This window comes from Narcine bancroftii, chromosome 9 (assembly GCF_036971445.1).
Source record: "Narcine bancroftii isolate sNarBan1 chromosome 9, sNarBan1.hap1, whole genome shotgun sequence".
In the NCBI taxonomy this organism is placed as follows: domain Eukaryota; kingdom Metazoa; phylum Chordata; class Chondrichthyes; order Torpediniformes; family Narcinidae; genus Narcine; species Narcine bancroftii.
In genome coordinates this window covers 112152416-112168938 of record NC_091477.1, presented here as the reverse complement: position 1 = coordinate 112168938, position 16523 = coordinate 112152416, and the positions used below count along the sequence as shown (strand labels likewise).

The 16523-nt window shown below is 41.9% G+C and overlaps 1 protein-coding gene across 6 annotated transcripts in view; it reads left to right on the top strand.

Moving 5' to 3' along the window:
• Positions 1 to 16523, top strand: part of LOC138742653 (transcription factor Dp-2-like) — a 183411-nt gene that overhangs the window by 155374 nt on the left and 11514 nt on the right. For 5 of the 6 annotated variants that reach the window (XM_069897351.1, XM_069897353.1, XM_069897349.1 and 2 more), the window contains 4 exons: positions 1526 to 1672; positions 4666 to 4734; positions 8526 to 8677; positions 11298 to 11464. In XM_069897351.1, coding sequence (XP_069753452.1) covers positions 1526 to 1672; positions 4666 to 4734; positions 8526 to 8677; positions 11298 to 11464 — 535 coding nt within the window. The remainder of the gene's footprint in view (positions 1 to 1525; positions 1673 to 4665; positions 4735 to 8525; positions 8678 to 11297; positions 11465 to 16523) is intronic. The other variant, XM_069897350.1, reaches the window with a different exon arrangement.

Below are 16523 nucleotides of genomic sequence, written 5' to 3'. Positions count from 1 at the left end.
CCAGTCACACCTCTTTATTGAGGAATTCACTGGTTAAAAAGATCATCTCAAATTCGTTTACTTATCATCTGACTGTACAAGTGCGACCTGATGAAACGGCAGTCTTTGGTCCTCAATGCAACACACTGCAAACGTACATACAGACATAATACACATACTGACAAAATGATGCATATGCACAGTACTTGTATACAAATATTAAAATAAATATAATTGTTAAATAAATAGTTGATTCATGGAGGTTTTGTATGAGCAGTTCATAAGTCGTTCAACAGTTTCACTGCCTATAGGAAGAAACTGCTCCTCAGCTTGGTGGCTCTAGCTCTGATCCTCCTGAATCTCTTCCTGACAGGAGCAGCTGAAAGATTCTGTGTGCGGGGTGGTAAGAGTCCTCAATGATTTTGTGAGCCCTCTTTTGACATCCCAACGATGGAAGGGAGGGTGACCCCATTGATCCTTTGCTCTTTTGGTCGTATGGATTGACGTCCGATCCAATGCTCTACAGTAAACATACCACACTGTGATGCAGTTGGCCAGGACACTCTTGATAGAACTCCTGTAGAAAGTTGATTGGATGGTGGCTAGTAGCGTTGCCTGCCTCAGTTCTCTCAGGAAGTGCAATCATCGTTGCGCCTTCCTGACAAGTGAGAAGTTTTATGTCAGGATAGGTCACTTCTTAAGAGGACAGTGAGGAACTTGACACTCTCTACTTTCTCCACTACCGAATTATTAATGCGAGGTGGAGGGCAGTTGACCTGGTCCTCTTGAAGTTCACAATGATCATCTTCATTTTGTCCATACTGATACTCCGGTTGTTCAAGATATTCCATCTCTCCTCTGGTGTGTGTCTCCTTGTTGCTGATTTGGCCAACTACCGTTGTGCCATCTGCAAATGATGACTCTGTTGGAGCTGGAATTGGCGTTGTGGTCATGGGTTGGTCACGTGAACAGGACCGGGCTAAGCGCACAGCCCTGAGGGGTGCCAGTGCTCTGCGCTAGTGCTCAACGTTCTGTGCCAACCCAGAGAAGCTGTGGTGTTTAAATTAGGAAGTCCAGAATCCAATTACAAAAGAGGGAGGTTGAGTCCCAGCAAGGACAACTTCACTGCGAGCTAATGGGGAATGATTGTGTTAAACGCCAACCTGAAGTCAGAGGTGTTGTTCTTCAGATGAAACAGGACGGTGCGGAGGGACAAGGCTGTAGCATATCTGCAGTAATGTAGGTTTATTTTCTGTTTGCCTTCCACTGCTAAAGGCAGAGCTGCTAAGAAGACTTTGCCATGCAGTGCATTGAACTTGATTGATGAATTAAACTCAAATAATATTGCCCACTACTTCAATTTCAATGAAACTGCTGGTTTAAAGAGGAAAAAAAAACTATTTCTGATTGAAGTGCTATCAATGTTATAAAAGGTTGAAATATGGTGCAACATAAAACCATGAAACCATTTGTTCTTGCTTTTCCAAATTTCTTGTAGAATTCTTTAATGATCTGAGCTGGTTTGTTTCTCCACACTCTTTTTCAGCAGGTATATGATCAGAAGAACATTCGGCGTCGTGTTTACGATGCACTAAATGTGCTGATGGCTATGAACATAATTTCAAAGGCGAAGAAAGAAATTCGATGGATTGGGCTTCCCACAAATTCTGCTCAGGAATTCCAGAATCTTGAGGTGGGGTGAAATGAATTGGACTGAAGTGTAATCTTGTATGTATCAGAAATATCACTGTGTGGTTTAGCCTGAGCAAATCAGACTGTACTGCTTCAATAATTGAACCAAACCAGCCTCATAATATCTTAAGAGGGCCAAACAAGCTGTCTTCTTGTTTTTTTTTCTCTCTCTCTCTCCTTTTGTTTCTTTTTGGTTCATACCAAGTAAAAGTCGATCCTGAGTAAAAGTTGACCCCCCACTTTTTGAGCTCAATATTGCACATTGTCTTTATATCTCGTGTAAAAGTTCCCCTATTTTTGGCCTTGACCGTCCATTCATCCAAGCTGCTGACGCCCTGAATGTGGACTTAGTCCCTGATTCCAGCCATCCGAGCTCCCAAAGCCTTGAATGATGCAGGTTCTTACCATGGTCAAAAGTATGATCTTTGTAAAAGTCAACTTCGCCAAATTTAAACCAAAAATTTGGACCCTGAAGCTCGATGATTACATGAGTATATACTGTATTCAGTATTATTGTATCCAGCTAGCTAAGTGAGTAGTACTTGAGCTCAAGTTTCACTTCAGTGTTCAAAACTGACTGTTTAAAGAGTCATCTAATGAGATAAGATTCTTGCCTCCTCCCATATCTTAAAGATTTAGAAGGTTCCATCCTGCAGAATGTTCTCATGGTCAAGATTCAATATTCTTGTCATGCACATGAAATACATCATTTGTTTTTCTTTATTTGCCTTGTAAAGGCACACAAACAGGCTCCACCAGTCCTGCATCTATATCAAGAGATGTTAGCTGCCACCTCCTGTGATGTCATCACTTCCTGTCTGTTCCAGCAACATGCCCGAGTTCCAAGTCCCTCCGAGACCCCTGGTTCTGAACTCCTGATACGATCAGAAATCTGTCAGCGCCCAAGGCGCTGATCACCATTGGAACCCTCACCAATCCAGATCCTGATACCTGGATCCCACAAGCAGATTACCTGCAGCATGGTGTAAGTCTCTCAGCCTGGTACACTGCTTTGGTCCTCTGCCTCATAGGGTCCTCTCCCAGGCTTCTTTTTCTCACTGGCTGGGTGTTCATCTGTTTCTGATGCCCTGTGCCGCTACTCCCAGGTACCCTCAAGTCTCATGGTCTCAGCTGCTGCCCATCATACTCAATCTGAGTTTCAGAATCAGAATTTACTATCATGAACAAGTGTTGAAATTCAATGATTGTGGCAGCATTATTAGTGCAGGCATTCATATTATAACCATCTTACAACATTGCTAAAAATTAAAAATTAAGATAATGGTGCACAAAAAGTAAGGCAGTGTCTTTAGTTCGTTCAGGAATCTGATGGCAGCAGGGAAGAAGCTGTCCTTGTGCCGTTGAGTGCTCGTCTTTAGGCTCCTGAACCTTTTTCCCAATGGTAGCAGAGTGAAGAGGGCCTGGCCTGGGTGGTGAGGATCTTTGAGGATCGAGGCTGCTTTTTGAAGACACTGCCTTGTGTCGATGTCCTCAATAATCAAGAGGATTCCAAAGGCATGGGCGTGTCCCCAACTTAAACATGTTACTGAGACAAATAGATGGTGAAAGATGTTGGATTTTGTCTTGATGCACGGGTCAGGCCTCAAAGTGACCACCAATTCTGCTTGACTGCTGAGTTCCTCCAGCACATTGTTCTTTGCTCCAAGGTGAGCTCAGAATAGAAAGGCTTGTATGCTGGATGATGTTCAGATTAGGGAAGAGGAAATAAACATGCAGACTCAACCAGTGCAGTGATGACCTCAAAAGGCTAGCACTAAAAATAAAATCTTAAGGCTCTGCAAATATCATTCATCTTCTCTCTGTACCTGCTTGGTTTAGTTTCTCCCATTTCACTTGCCAGTATCTTAGATAAAAGTCCAGCAGCAATCATTTGTTTGAAATTCAGTTTCTGTTTTAATTTGCTGTTCTTACTGATGACATAAAACTAAATGGGAACGTGAGTAATGATTAGAATGCAAAGAGGCTCCACAGAGCCGTGGACAAGTTGAATGAGTGGGCCCGAGGCAAAGGAAGTGCCAAGCACCAAAATGTGAAGTTATGGGGCTGGGTTTTTTAAAAAATTCTGATTACCTTTGAGATTGGGAAAGCTGGTGTTCGATGTTGAATTAATGTTTTACCATCTTGGGTAAGATGGCAAGGTGTGGAGCAATGTTTGCCAGCATTTATCAAGAACACTTTATTGATCACTAGAGCGTTAATATTCTTTGGAGCTTCGCTTTTGCTGCCCATTTCACTGGTCTATAAGCCAGACTTCATATACTTTGGAAAAATACTCTCAAAATGCACGTGGGGAAGAGATACAGGAATATTAGAGCCAGCACCACCTGGCTGAGGATCAGCTTCTTCCCAAGGGCAGTGAGAATGTTGAGCGACCAAATAAATTGCTCCGAGACTCTCATTTTCATGAAGCAATATTTATTTATTTATTTGTATATATGAAATGCTTGTCCTACATATGTTGTTTGTGGATATGTGTTATGTCTGGCTGTTTGCTTTTTGTTTTGCACAGAGGACCAGAGAACGCCGTTTCATCGGGTTGTACTTGTACAATCAGATGACAATAAACTTGACTTGAAAACACCACTGATGGTGGAAATCTGAAATAAAAACTGAAAATGCTCAGCAAGTCGAGTGATACTTGTGAAGAAAGAAACAAAGTTGAAGATTTGGATCAAAGATTCTAATTAAATCGCATCAATTTGAGACATTCCCTGGGTTGCATTTTCCCACAGATGTCTTCCCACATTTTCTGTTGCCCCCTTTAATCTGTACATTGCACCTTCCTCATCAAGTTGCGCTGTTGCCAAATTTCAGGCGGTTCTGAGCCTTCGGGTGCAGTTACAAGGGCTAGAGCCAGTGAGTTTACAATATTACAGTGTCTATTCCATTGGTGTTTTCACTCCATCCGTTTGGAATAGGTCCAAAATAAGGTCATGTGTCATTTTGTGTTCATGGCAACTGTCCAATTTTCAGGTGGAGAAACAGAGGCGAATAGAACGAATCAAACAAAAGAGGGCTCAACTAGAAGAATTAATTCTGCAGGTAACAAACGTCTCCATAGAAAATCTGCTTGGAAGTTTGCTTGATTAATTAAATTGATGCGGCTTGTGTGCATAATTAAGCCTTTAAACCCTTAAACCAGAGTAAAGATGAAGAGGGTAAATTAACGAAGCCAGGATATTGTGAATTGGTGTGTATCAGATGAAGTTGAGCTTGAAGGAATAATGCTTGAACATGGAAATAAAATGAAACAAATTCGACAATTACCACAGAACAGTTATATATACTCATATCTCTCATTTGTAGCCTGTTAAAAATAGGATTACAACTATCTATTGAAAGACAAATCCACTAATGTACGTACATTAATAATATGGAGATTGTAAGTTATGTTTCCTTGGCCCATTCACCAGGTTTACTATTCATATTCTTAACACTGCACAGCATGTTCCTTGGCTGAGAGTGTGAGTAGAGGACTCTGTCTTATGTCATTGTTACTTTTGGACCACCCTTGAGAAAATTTTCTAAATTTACAAATTATGTCTAACTATTCCCCTGAGCTCTTCCATCTTCCTTCTCACACTGAAACTGTCTCCAGATTTACTCCTCAAATTTCAAACATGCTGGTTTAATACTGAACTTTATTACCCGTCTAAAAAACAACAATCCACTTGTTACCTCCAATATTCCCTTTAATGGGTTTTTACAATTCTCCCTCAGTGAAGTACTAAAAAAAAAAAGTTTTTGTGAAAGGCGCTGTACATCAGAGATAACATGGACACAGCAGTTAGCCCTGCTCCCTCAGGGTTCCAGAGAATCTGGTTCCATCCTGATCTTAATGCTGTTTGTTTGGAATTTGCATCTTCCCATCAGCAAGGGTGGCATAGCGGTTAACACAAAGCTGTTACAGAGCCAGAAACCCAGGTTCGAATCTGGCCCTGTCTTTATGGAGTTTGTATGTTCGCCCTGTGTCTGCGTGGGTTTCATCCAAGTGCTCTGGTTTCCTCCCACCCTCTAAAATATATCATGGGTTGTAGGTTCATTGGATGTAATTGGGCGGCATGGGCTCGTAGGCAGAAATTATCTATTACCATACTGTATACACACATCTGGGTTCCACTGAGGTGTCTGGTTTCTTCCTAGATCCCAAAGACCTGCCTGGTGGCTTAAATCGTCAAATGTAAAATACCCCTAGTTATAGGTAAATGCAAAAGAATCACTTGGAACTTGATGGGCATTTCGGAAAGAGCAAGTTGTTGATCTAAAGGGGCAATGGGACTGATGGAAATGCTCAGTCTGAAGCTATATTGCACTCAGTGGGGCTAATGGCATATACCTACATTTGAATGTCTAAATATTTTAATTCGACTGTTTTTTTATGATAAAGAAATTTACGCAGTTCAAGTTACTACTGTAATTATTTTTGAAATGGGCATCAGCACGGTAACAGGCCCTTTCGTCCCATGAGCCCCGCCGCCCAATTACACCCAAATGACCTACAATCCCGGTACATTTTGAACAGTAGGAGGAAACTGGAGCATCCAGAGGAAACCCACGCAGACATGGGAAGAACATACAAACTCCTTACAGCCAGCGCGGGATTCAAACCCCAGTGCCAATCGCTGACACTGTATCAGTGTTGCGCTGAATTCTATGCTAACCTTGCCACCCTTTGAAAGGCAATGCCTGGTTTCTAGGTGGTGTCCTCTCATTGGTCCATTTCACAGCCAATCCAAATGAGAATCAGAATTTATTGTCATGAAGTCACAAAATTTGGTGAATTCTGCAATAAACAGAAATTAATTTTTCTCCTTCAGCTTCTTTGCCAGCTTATGTTTGTGAACCAATCTGGTGGTGCATGACAACAACAAAAAATTGGCCGAGCAGCTTTTTCAACTTTTGCTTTGTCCTGCATTTTCAACATTAAATATTGGTTGGTTAAATGATAACTATATTTTACCCCTGGTTTACATGAGGGGTAAGAAAATTTAATGGGTTGGGTGAGGTGTTAATGACCATGTTAAAGAAAACTAAGTTGAAGCAACTGAAAGAGGAATGGGATTTCCCTGAGAGCTGGTGTAGGTATGATGAGCTTTCTGTGCCATTGAGAAATATGGAATGTTGTATTCAAAATTCCTGGCTAATGATGCCCTCTATTTAATCATAAATGTTGGACAAATTTTTGTCATTTCGATCAAGGGTAGAAAAAAGTCTAATATTCAAGATTCCTTTATTTCATAGAATAATAAAGATATAATAGTCATGGATATGCATCAACTTTTGCCTGTCGTAAAGGCAGACAAAAAGTGTCATTAAATTTGCCCGATTTCCCCCAGAAAGTGAAGCAAAAGGCAGTCCAGGGATTTGCCTCCAGAGCTCCAGCAGACGCACAGACCAATCCATTGACGACCTGAGCTCCAGATCCAAACCTCTGAATCAGTCAGGAATCCTGGTTCTGATACCTAGTTCCCAAGAGCCAGTCTCTAGTAAGCTGCAGCCACTGTGAGTCCTTCGACCGCAAGTTGCAGTCTGTATGGGTCCATCAGTCACTGAGCCCCTCACTGGTCCACTGAATGGGGTCACCTTCCAGTAGGGGGGTCTCCCAGGTTCCTCCTTTTCGTCCTGACAGGCAAACTTTATGTGGAGTATAATTAGGGTGGCATGGTTGACGTAGCAGTTAGTGCAATGCCTTTACAGCACCAACGATCGGGGCCAGGGTTCGGATTCCGTGCTGTCTGTAAGGCGTTTGTACATTCTCCCCTTGTCTGCATGGGTTTTCCCTCGGGTCTCTGGTTTCCTCCCACCATTCAAAACTTACCGGGTTTGTGGGTTAATTGGGTGGCACAGACTCATGGGAATGGCCTGTTACCATGGTGTAAGTCTAAATTAAATAATTGGATTGTGGGATGATTTGAGGAGGAGTGGCAGAAGCCGACCTATGCATGTTTTATTTGACAATTATATTAGGCAGAAGCCAAATAGCCTGAATATGCCTGAGATTGTCTGATCTCAGAAGATAAGCAAGCTCAGGCCTGGTCAGATCTTGGAAGGGGGACTGCCTCGGAACACCAGGTGCTGTAGGTTTCTGTGAGGGGCGCTGGACAAAATGGCAATTCTTTTGTCTGCTTTACAGTAGATAAACGTTAAAGAATTTCATGTATGTAACATTCTAAATGTAGTATTACGTGACAATAATGGATCCTTTACCTTTATATTTTGAAAACAAGATACAGACTAGGCGAGGGAGTAGACCAATAACCTTAAATAATATGTATTGAATCATTCCATGATTTGTCATTCACAAAGAAGTTTCTGACTTTTTGATACTTCTCTTGCTTCACCATCCAGTTTTTTTTTAAATCACTTCATGGATGAATTAGATGACAGACTTGGCTAAAAAAAAACGAATCACTCTTTGTTGCACAGTCTTAATTTATTTAAATATAAACCAATGGCGTCATAAAAGTGAGATGTTGGAAGATCAACATCCTGGCACAAAGTACTTTTAATTGATTGGCTACATAATAAACCACTAGTTCCCAGTGTCATTCTAATTAATGCTTTTCAAGCATCAGTGTGTGACTGTTCACTGGGCGATGTTTGTAATTACACAATTGTTGAGCTACCTGCATTCATTCCTCCCTTTTTGATCTACTGCAGTAATTATTTTGTGTGATTTCCTTTTGGTTTTTAATGTTTTTATTCTGGTCTTATTTTTATTTTAAATATTCCAATTTGATTTTGTTTTAAATCTTACACCACTCCATGCTTTTTAATTTATTTTTCAGACGTGATGAGAAATTAAAGCTTTATTTCCCTCCTGTTTCTTAAAGCAAATAGCATTCAAAAATCTAGTACAGAGGAACCGACAATTGGAACAAGAGACACAGAGCCCCCCTGCACCAAACTCCACTATTCAGTTGCCTTTCATCATAGTCAACACGAGCAAAAAGACCGTCATCGATTGCAGCATCTCCAGCGATAAGTGAGTACCTTGTACCGAAACAAGGGGCATTCATGGGAAGTTCATTTTAACCTACTTAATGCTCAGTCTGTTTATTCTTCTTAACTTTGCTTTCATGCCACATTATTTGAGATGTGTCACAGCATAATGGATTTCCTGTTCAGGTTATCATTGTGTTCTTCCCTTAATTCAGATGTCACTGCAAAACTACGTGTTCAGCTGAAAAGAGAAAGTTTTCTATAATGTTGACATGCGTCCAATTTCCACAGAACATTCTATCATATCCCTCTGTAATGTACTACTCTCATTTTTTAATTTAGATATACAGCACACTAGCAGGCCCTTTTGGCCCACGAGCCCATGCCACCCAATTGACCTACTGCCCCCGGTACATGTTTGAATGGACAGATGAAACCCACGCAGACACAGGGAGAACATAGAGGCAGCAACAGTTGCTGGCACCATAACAGCGTTGCATTAACTGCTATGCCACCCATAATTTCTACATTTTGTTTTGATTGGCCAAAAAAAATTTCTGATTTGAAAGTAATTCCTATTAGAAGCCATTTTTAAGCAAGAGTGAAAGATAATAATGGCAAAATTGTTGGTTACTTTGGAAAGTGGTTGGATTCAGAATAATAAAAACAAAGAGAATAGGCTGAGGAGACAAAGATGAGTCACAAGATGCTGGGATGTTGAGCAAAAAAAATGGAGGAACTCAGCAGGTTGAGCAGCATCAGTGGATGGAGAGCAATTTGATGGTTTTGATGCTCAGTTTCAACCCAAAATTGATAATTTCATCACCCTGCCCCACCCCCAACTGCTTGAAACACTGCATTCCCACAGTAGATTGTGTTTTTGCACAGTCAAAGGACGTGCTGAAAGGTATTGATGCAAAATGTATGTTTCTGGTGTATTTGTATATTTTTACCTTTAAAGATGAAACGACTTTGCACATTTGATTATTTATGGAACATTCGGGTCTCCTTTTGCCTCACTGCATGATGTCAGACAAAAAAACCAAGTTTCTGCTCTCATGGAACTTCCTTGAGGTCAACAGAATGGTTGCTGTGATGATCTTCTCATTTTTGTACTCTATTGAGTTGTTGACAGAATTTTATTAAACTTAGTCATCAGATGCTGTCAAGTTACCCAGTGCTGATTAGTTTACAACCAGAATGGTTGACATAAATAACAACACGGACAGAAAAAGCTCATCTGCTCCACTCCTGTTTCCTGGAGCATCGTGATTAGCAATCTCCTACCTCTTGTCTGGGATCCGTTTACCTTTGTCATCCCAGAATTTAAACTCCTGGTGAGTTTTTTTTTAAAAAGAGCTATACAATAAATAACTCTGGGTAAAATTCTACTCCAAACCTCTCCAGTGATCAAACCAATGCAAATGAGAAGATTGACTACATTTTGTACTTGGTAATGCTCTTGTCACCTTAGACTAAATATGACTAAAGACATATTTCAACCTCAATCTGATATTCTATATTTAATTTTTTAAAATTCAAAGATGCAGCAGGGCCACAGTCCCTTCAGACTCGCGAGTCTGCGCCACCCATATGACCAATTAAATTTGCCATTCTCAACATTTTTTCGGCAACTTCCCCCAGCCTCCCTTAATTCTGCTCAAAGTTTATGGTCCCCCTTCCCTGCGAAGTAGTCAAGTTGTGGTTTCTTCCATACTTCTCACCTACTGACTATATAAAAATATAAAAAATATTGGTGTTATGTGAGGAACAAAAAACAAGGCTTATACTGAAATGTACTGTGTCCCCTGAGTAGGGGTGGGGGGGGGGGGGGGGCAGTAGGACTCCCATTGAGAATTGCTGAATTAAACGAATCCTCTACGTCTTTGGAATGTGAAAGGAAACCGGAGCACCCCAAGGAAACCCAAGCAGACACAGGGAGAACATACAAACTCCTTATGGACAATGCAAGATTTGAACCCAGGTCACTGGCACAGTAGTAGCGTTGTGCTAAACCCAACACTAACTGTGCCACCCCTCTTACATTTTGCATTATAAAACACAAATGATTGTGAAAATGTAATTTGTGGGAATTTGTAACTAATTGTGCAGTTTTGGTCACCTTACTACAGGAAATTTATCAATAATATTGAAGGAGTGCACTGAAGATTTATTAGGATGTTGCGGGACTTCAGGAACTGAGTTACAGGGAAAGGTTAAACAGATCAGAACTATATTCCCTGGACTGTAGAAGAATAAGGGAGATTTGATAGAGGTATACAAAATTATGAGGGGTATCGATATAGTAAATGCAAGTAGGCTTTTTCCACTGACATTAGGTGAGATGCAAACCAGAGGACTTGGGTAAAGGGTGAAAGGGGATAAGTTTGGGGGGAACATGAGGGGAAACTTCACACAGAGAGTGGTCGGAGTGTGGATCGAGTTGCCAGCTGAAGAGGTGAATGCGGGTTAAATTTTCACATTTAAGAATTTGGGCAGGTACGTGGATGGGAAGGGTATGGAGGGCAATGGACTGGGTGCAGGTCAGTGGAACTAGGCAGAAAAATAATTTGGCACAGACTAGAAGGGTGAAGGGGCTGTTTCTGTGCTGCAATGTTCGATGATCCTAATTGCTCTGTGTTTTGATTTTCAAATTATATCAGGTTCGAATATCTATTCAACTTTGACAACACCTTTGAGATTCATGACGATATTGAAGTCCTGAAACGTATGGGAATGTCGTTTGGCTTGGAATCTGGCAAATGCACTCCAGAAAATTTGAAAACTGCAAACTCATTGGTGTCTAAAGTTTTTCAGCCTTACGTTACAGGTTAGTAACAGGAGGGGAAGATTTTAATGCATGTTATATACTTTATAGTCCCATCTTAAGAACCATCCTAGTGCATAGTTTGAATAGCTTTAAGCAAAAGAGCTGTTAATTTTTAAACAATATGTTTAATTTGTTTTAATAGTTTTACTGATATTTTGCACTTCACCTTGTGTTAGCAAAAATATTTGAATTCATGGACAACACATTCATGGAACAATCCCCATCATCCAGCTGAATTGGAGGTGTGGGAATGCAGTGAGTCACACATGTCTGGATTCATTTTTATCTATCAAAACAAGAGAATCACCTGAAATGACCTCTCTTCCTACTTCAAGGAAGAGATTCTGTTCCAGATGTGTCTTTCCAATTTCTCATGTGCATGATGCATTCAGTAATATGATCCATTGAAAGCCATATATATCATTCTGCTCTATTCCCCAGCATCTTTCTCTCTATGTCTGCTATCTATAAATTATCAGATTACCTGTTTGACATATTGAGTGAATAGAAATTCTTTCCAATTAACTATCAGGAAAACCAAAACCATTGGCTCCCATCACAGTCTCAGTTCTCTATCCAATGACATTTGATGCTCTTCTTGGCATCTGTCTGAAACTGATCCAGATTGTTTATGAACAGAATCATATTTTCTTTCAACATAGGTTTTGGAGCATATTATCTGGGTCATCTCCAGAATAGCCCTTTCCCATTCCCATTAACTCATCGCAAGTGGATTTGACTATTTCATCCAACTTTTGGTTGGCTTCCCATGTTCTATTCTCTGCAAGCTTAAGGTCATCCTGAAGTGCCAGTTGATGAAGTAGACAAAGACGATGTGGTCAAACAATAATCATGGCTTTTATTAGCAGAAACTCATGGTACAATAATGAAAGACGATAGGTGCATATACAGTTATATCCAAGGGGAGTGTCCTTAACAGTAGAGATAATGCACAGCCAATGTTAGTACAGCAAGGCTCACCAGAGGGGAGACAGGCAACTTGGCAGACATCCACCACAGTCTCCCCCCGGCAGAAGAAGGGTTAAAATCAAAAGGACGGCTGCTAGGAAAGACTGAAGCAAGCGATACATGGAAACCATGTTTGTCCTTGAGATACTCTTAACAGCCAAAATACGCCAGTATGATGTTTTATGAATATGTCAGTCTATCAGGTGGTTTATGAATTCTGGTGCTTTGTCTCAAAACAGGTGGTTTCTTTGCAACCTTGGGAACTGGTACAGGTCCTGGGTCTGTAGTCCTGGGAAGGACTGGCTTCTGGACTGCTCCAGAATCGCCAGAGTGAGGCAGTGGAGCCTCAGTATGGCCATCTGAAAGCTTACTGGGGTCACAGGCTGGGGGGGTGAGTTCAACTTCTCAGGCTCACTCTGAGTTGGGGTGCGAGGAAGGGCCGAACCATGCAAGGCCAGATCTCTTAGGGGTACAGTGTCAGTACTCCCGTCTGGGAATTTAACATGAGTGTAGTTGGGGTTTGTATGCAGCTTCAATAATAGCCTGGGCTTCTTTTTCAATGGCAGGATGTTTGAGTTCAGGTCCGTGTAACATGCAGGAGAAGAATGCCACAGGTCTGCCCTTTTGATTAAGGGTTCCTGCCAAGGCACAATCTGAAGCATCAGTTTCCACTTGGAATGGGACATCCTCGTCAATGGACGAGAGTGCAGCTTTGGCAATATCAGCTTTATTTCTCTCGAAAGCCTTAAGGCCATTGGAGAGAGAGGAAAAGATTTAGTGTCAAACAGAGGGTGTGCCTTCGTGGCATAGTCCCAAACCCATTTGCAGTAGTAGGAAAAGAATCTCATACTCTTCTTGGGGGGGGGGGGGGGGGTGGATTTCGCCCTTGTGGACAATGTAGCCCAGAATGGGTAGCGCTGTGTCATCGTTGAACACACATTTGCCCTCGTTAAATGTAAGGTTGAGTTCTTTGGCTGTTGCTAAAAATTTCTTTTAAGTTGTTGTCGTGCTCAGCCTGTGTTTTCCCACAGATAGTGACATTATCCAGATAGGGAAACGTACCCTGTAACTCATACGTCCTAACAATCTTAACCATTTCCCTCTGAAACACTGACACACCATTAGTGACTCCAAAAGGTACCTTTCTAAACTGGTATAACCCCCCCCCATCAGCCTCAAAGGCTGTATAGGGTCGTTCCATTTTTTTTAAAATGGGGATTTGGTGGTAAGCTGCTTTGAGGTCGATAGTGGAGTACACTTTGTATTGCGTGATCTGATTAATCATTTCATTGATGCGTGGCAGGGGGTAGGCATCCAGGTTAGTGTAATGGTTGATTGTCTGGCTGTAGTCAATAGCCAGTCATTTTTTAGTGTGATTTTTCACAACTACCACCTGGGCTCGCTATGGACTCTTTCTTACTGGGTTCAATTACTCCCTCTTTAAACAATCTCTGGGTCTCAGCTTTGATAAACTCATGATCCTCTTTGCTGTAAGAACGCCTCCTCGTGGCAATCGGCGACACTCAGGGGATAAATCACTGAAAAGGGAGGGAGCTTTGATCTTTAATGTGGACAGACCGCAATAACTAGTGCAGGGGATGTTAAGTGTGGGTAGTGGGCCACCGAAATTTAACATTACACTGTTCATCTGAGATTGAATATCTAACCCCAGTACCACAGGGGTGCAGAGCTCCAGCATAATAAAGAGCCACACATCAACCAGGCGATATCCCAGCAAATTTAAAGTAACTTTACACTTGCCCCGTACAGTTTTTGTAACTGTACAAGCCATCGATATCTTTCGGTTCGCTGGATATCTCCGCAAATTTAAGGCTCTGGCAACTCTCTCGTGGATGTAGCTGTCAGCACTCCCCGAGTCTATTAGACAATCAAGAGTCTCACCATTCACCTCCCCCTTCATAGTCGACTGTTCCAGTCCATAACATCCCCCAAGCTTTGGAGTCAATTGAGCTATCACAGGGTATCTCACTTGCCGTCACTTGAAGTCGATTCAGCGTGCTCGTCTGAAGATTCCCCCCTTTTCACAGTTGTCTTCCATTCCTGCAGTTCCAGGACGAATTTTCTTGGTGCTTCTCTTCTCCTTCTTATCAGTGGGAGTACTTTTCACCTTGCACGCTTTAGCAAAGTGGCCAAGTTTCCCACAATAGCTGCAGGTAGCAAATTAAGCCAGGCACTTCTGTCTGGGGTGCCAGTTCTTATCACAGAAGATTTTTCAGGAGTTTGCCTTTTTCTTTCCTTCAGGGTTCCAGCGCTCCTGGATGTTTCCTTTTCGGTTTCTAGCATTTCACTGGACCACATGGCACTTCTCAGTGTTTTGGCTAGAGTGACTGCCTGGTCGTAGTTTAAGGGCTCCATCTCCAGCAGCCTCTGTCAGATGTAACTGGAGTCAATCCAGCTTCAAGGCATTGCCTAAAGCATCCAGCTTCAAGGCATTGTGGTGTTGTTGCACATTGACTGCCCTGACATCACATTCATTTGCCAGCGAGTCGTGGGCCAGTGCATAGGCAGCATCACTTTCCCCAGGTTTCTGGCGTCTAGTCAGCAACTGGTGTCGAGCAAGCACCACATTCCGTGGCACTGCACAGTAAGCAATCAGACGTTCCCGGGCTATAGCCAGAGTGGTAGCTCCTTGCGTTACGGTGAAAGGGACCTCACCCAGCAGAGAGTTCAGGTGGTCCCACTGTTATCGCCTCATCGACCACATTGTTTCGAGCCATGGAGTAATCGAAACAAGCAATCCAGTGGTTGAAGATTTCTCTGGCCCTCGGGGCAGACTGGTCGATTATCAACCGCTCTGGCTTGAGAGCTGCATCCATTTCTGCTAATAAAATTGAAGTGCCAGTTGATGAAGTGGACAAAGACGATGTGGTCGAACAATAATCATGGCTTTTATTAGCAGAAACTCATGGTACAATAATGGAAGACAATAGGAGCATATACAGTTATACCCAAGGGGAGTGTCCTTAACAGTAGAGATAATGCACAGCCAATATTAGTACAGCAAGGCTCACCAGAGGGGAGACAGGCAGCTTGGCAGACATTCACCAGACATTCCAAATATAATTTGCACCAAACCCTATTAATACATCTCTCCTCAGTTTTTACTGACTTACATTGGTTACTGGTTAGTGGTGTGTTTATTTTAAAACCCCATTCTCATTTTAACCTCATGGCATTGTGCATCCTTGCATAATCTCCTCCAACCTCGTAACATCCCCACTTATCTGTGATTGGCTGAGTCCTCAAGGTATGAACTAGCCCCTCTTAAACCAGTGATTCTCTTTTCTCCTTCAGGTGAACTCCTCGAATTAATGATCTGGTCCTATTTCCATGTGTGACTTCACTTTCACTCCCGCAAAATGCCTTGGAGACATTAAATGTGTGGGGTGGCTGATGGAAATGAACACTGCCCATTTATATCAGATTGGAGTTTAGTCTTGATAAATAAAATTATAGGAAGGGTGAATCCATCACAGAGAGGTTATGGCTGGTCTTTCGATCTGTCAGCAAATATGATTGTTGAACATCCTCGCAATAAATAGTTCATTATGGAGGGACAAAATTCATCTTAAATGGTGCCGGTTGTTGACTTTTTTTTTAACTAGCAATGGAAGAAGCAGCTTTTCAACCAGAAGGTTGAGTGTAAACCAGATCTTGCAATTATTTAAATCACTTCTTGAGTTGTAATGGGGTCTGTGAAATCTAAAAGATCTACTGGTCATGTGGCCTCATGCCTGTAATCTTTTGTAATTGATTAGTCCAGCCTTCTTGAAAATATCCTTTTTTTTTTTACAAATCTCGCACCCACTTATATTCTTGTATAAGGAAGAAGCTGCTTCCAGTAGCACAGATTTTGCAATAAAAACAACGACACAGTGAGCACTCGCCATCACTAGAGAGTAATAGTATAGGAAATTCCAGGAGGCAACTAAGTGCGAAGATAAGGAAGTTGTTGTGCTGTACCACTTTTTAAAAGAAAGATGGTGCTGTTGGAGCTCCTCCAGCGCTGCCGCTGGTGCGGACCTACGGAGAGCAGGGAGTGGAGACACAACACTCCCCCGTGGGGTCC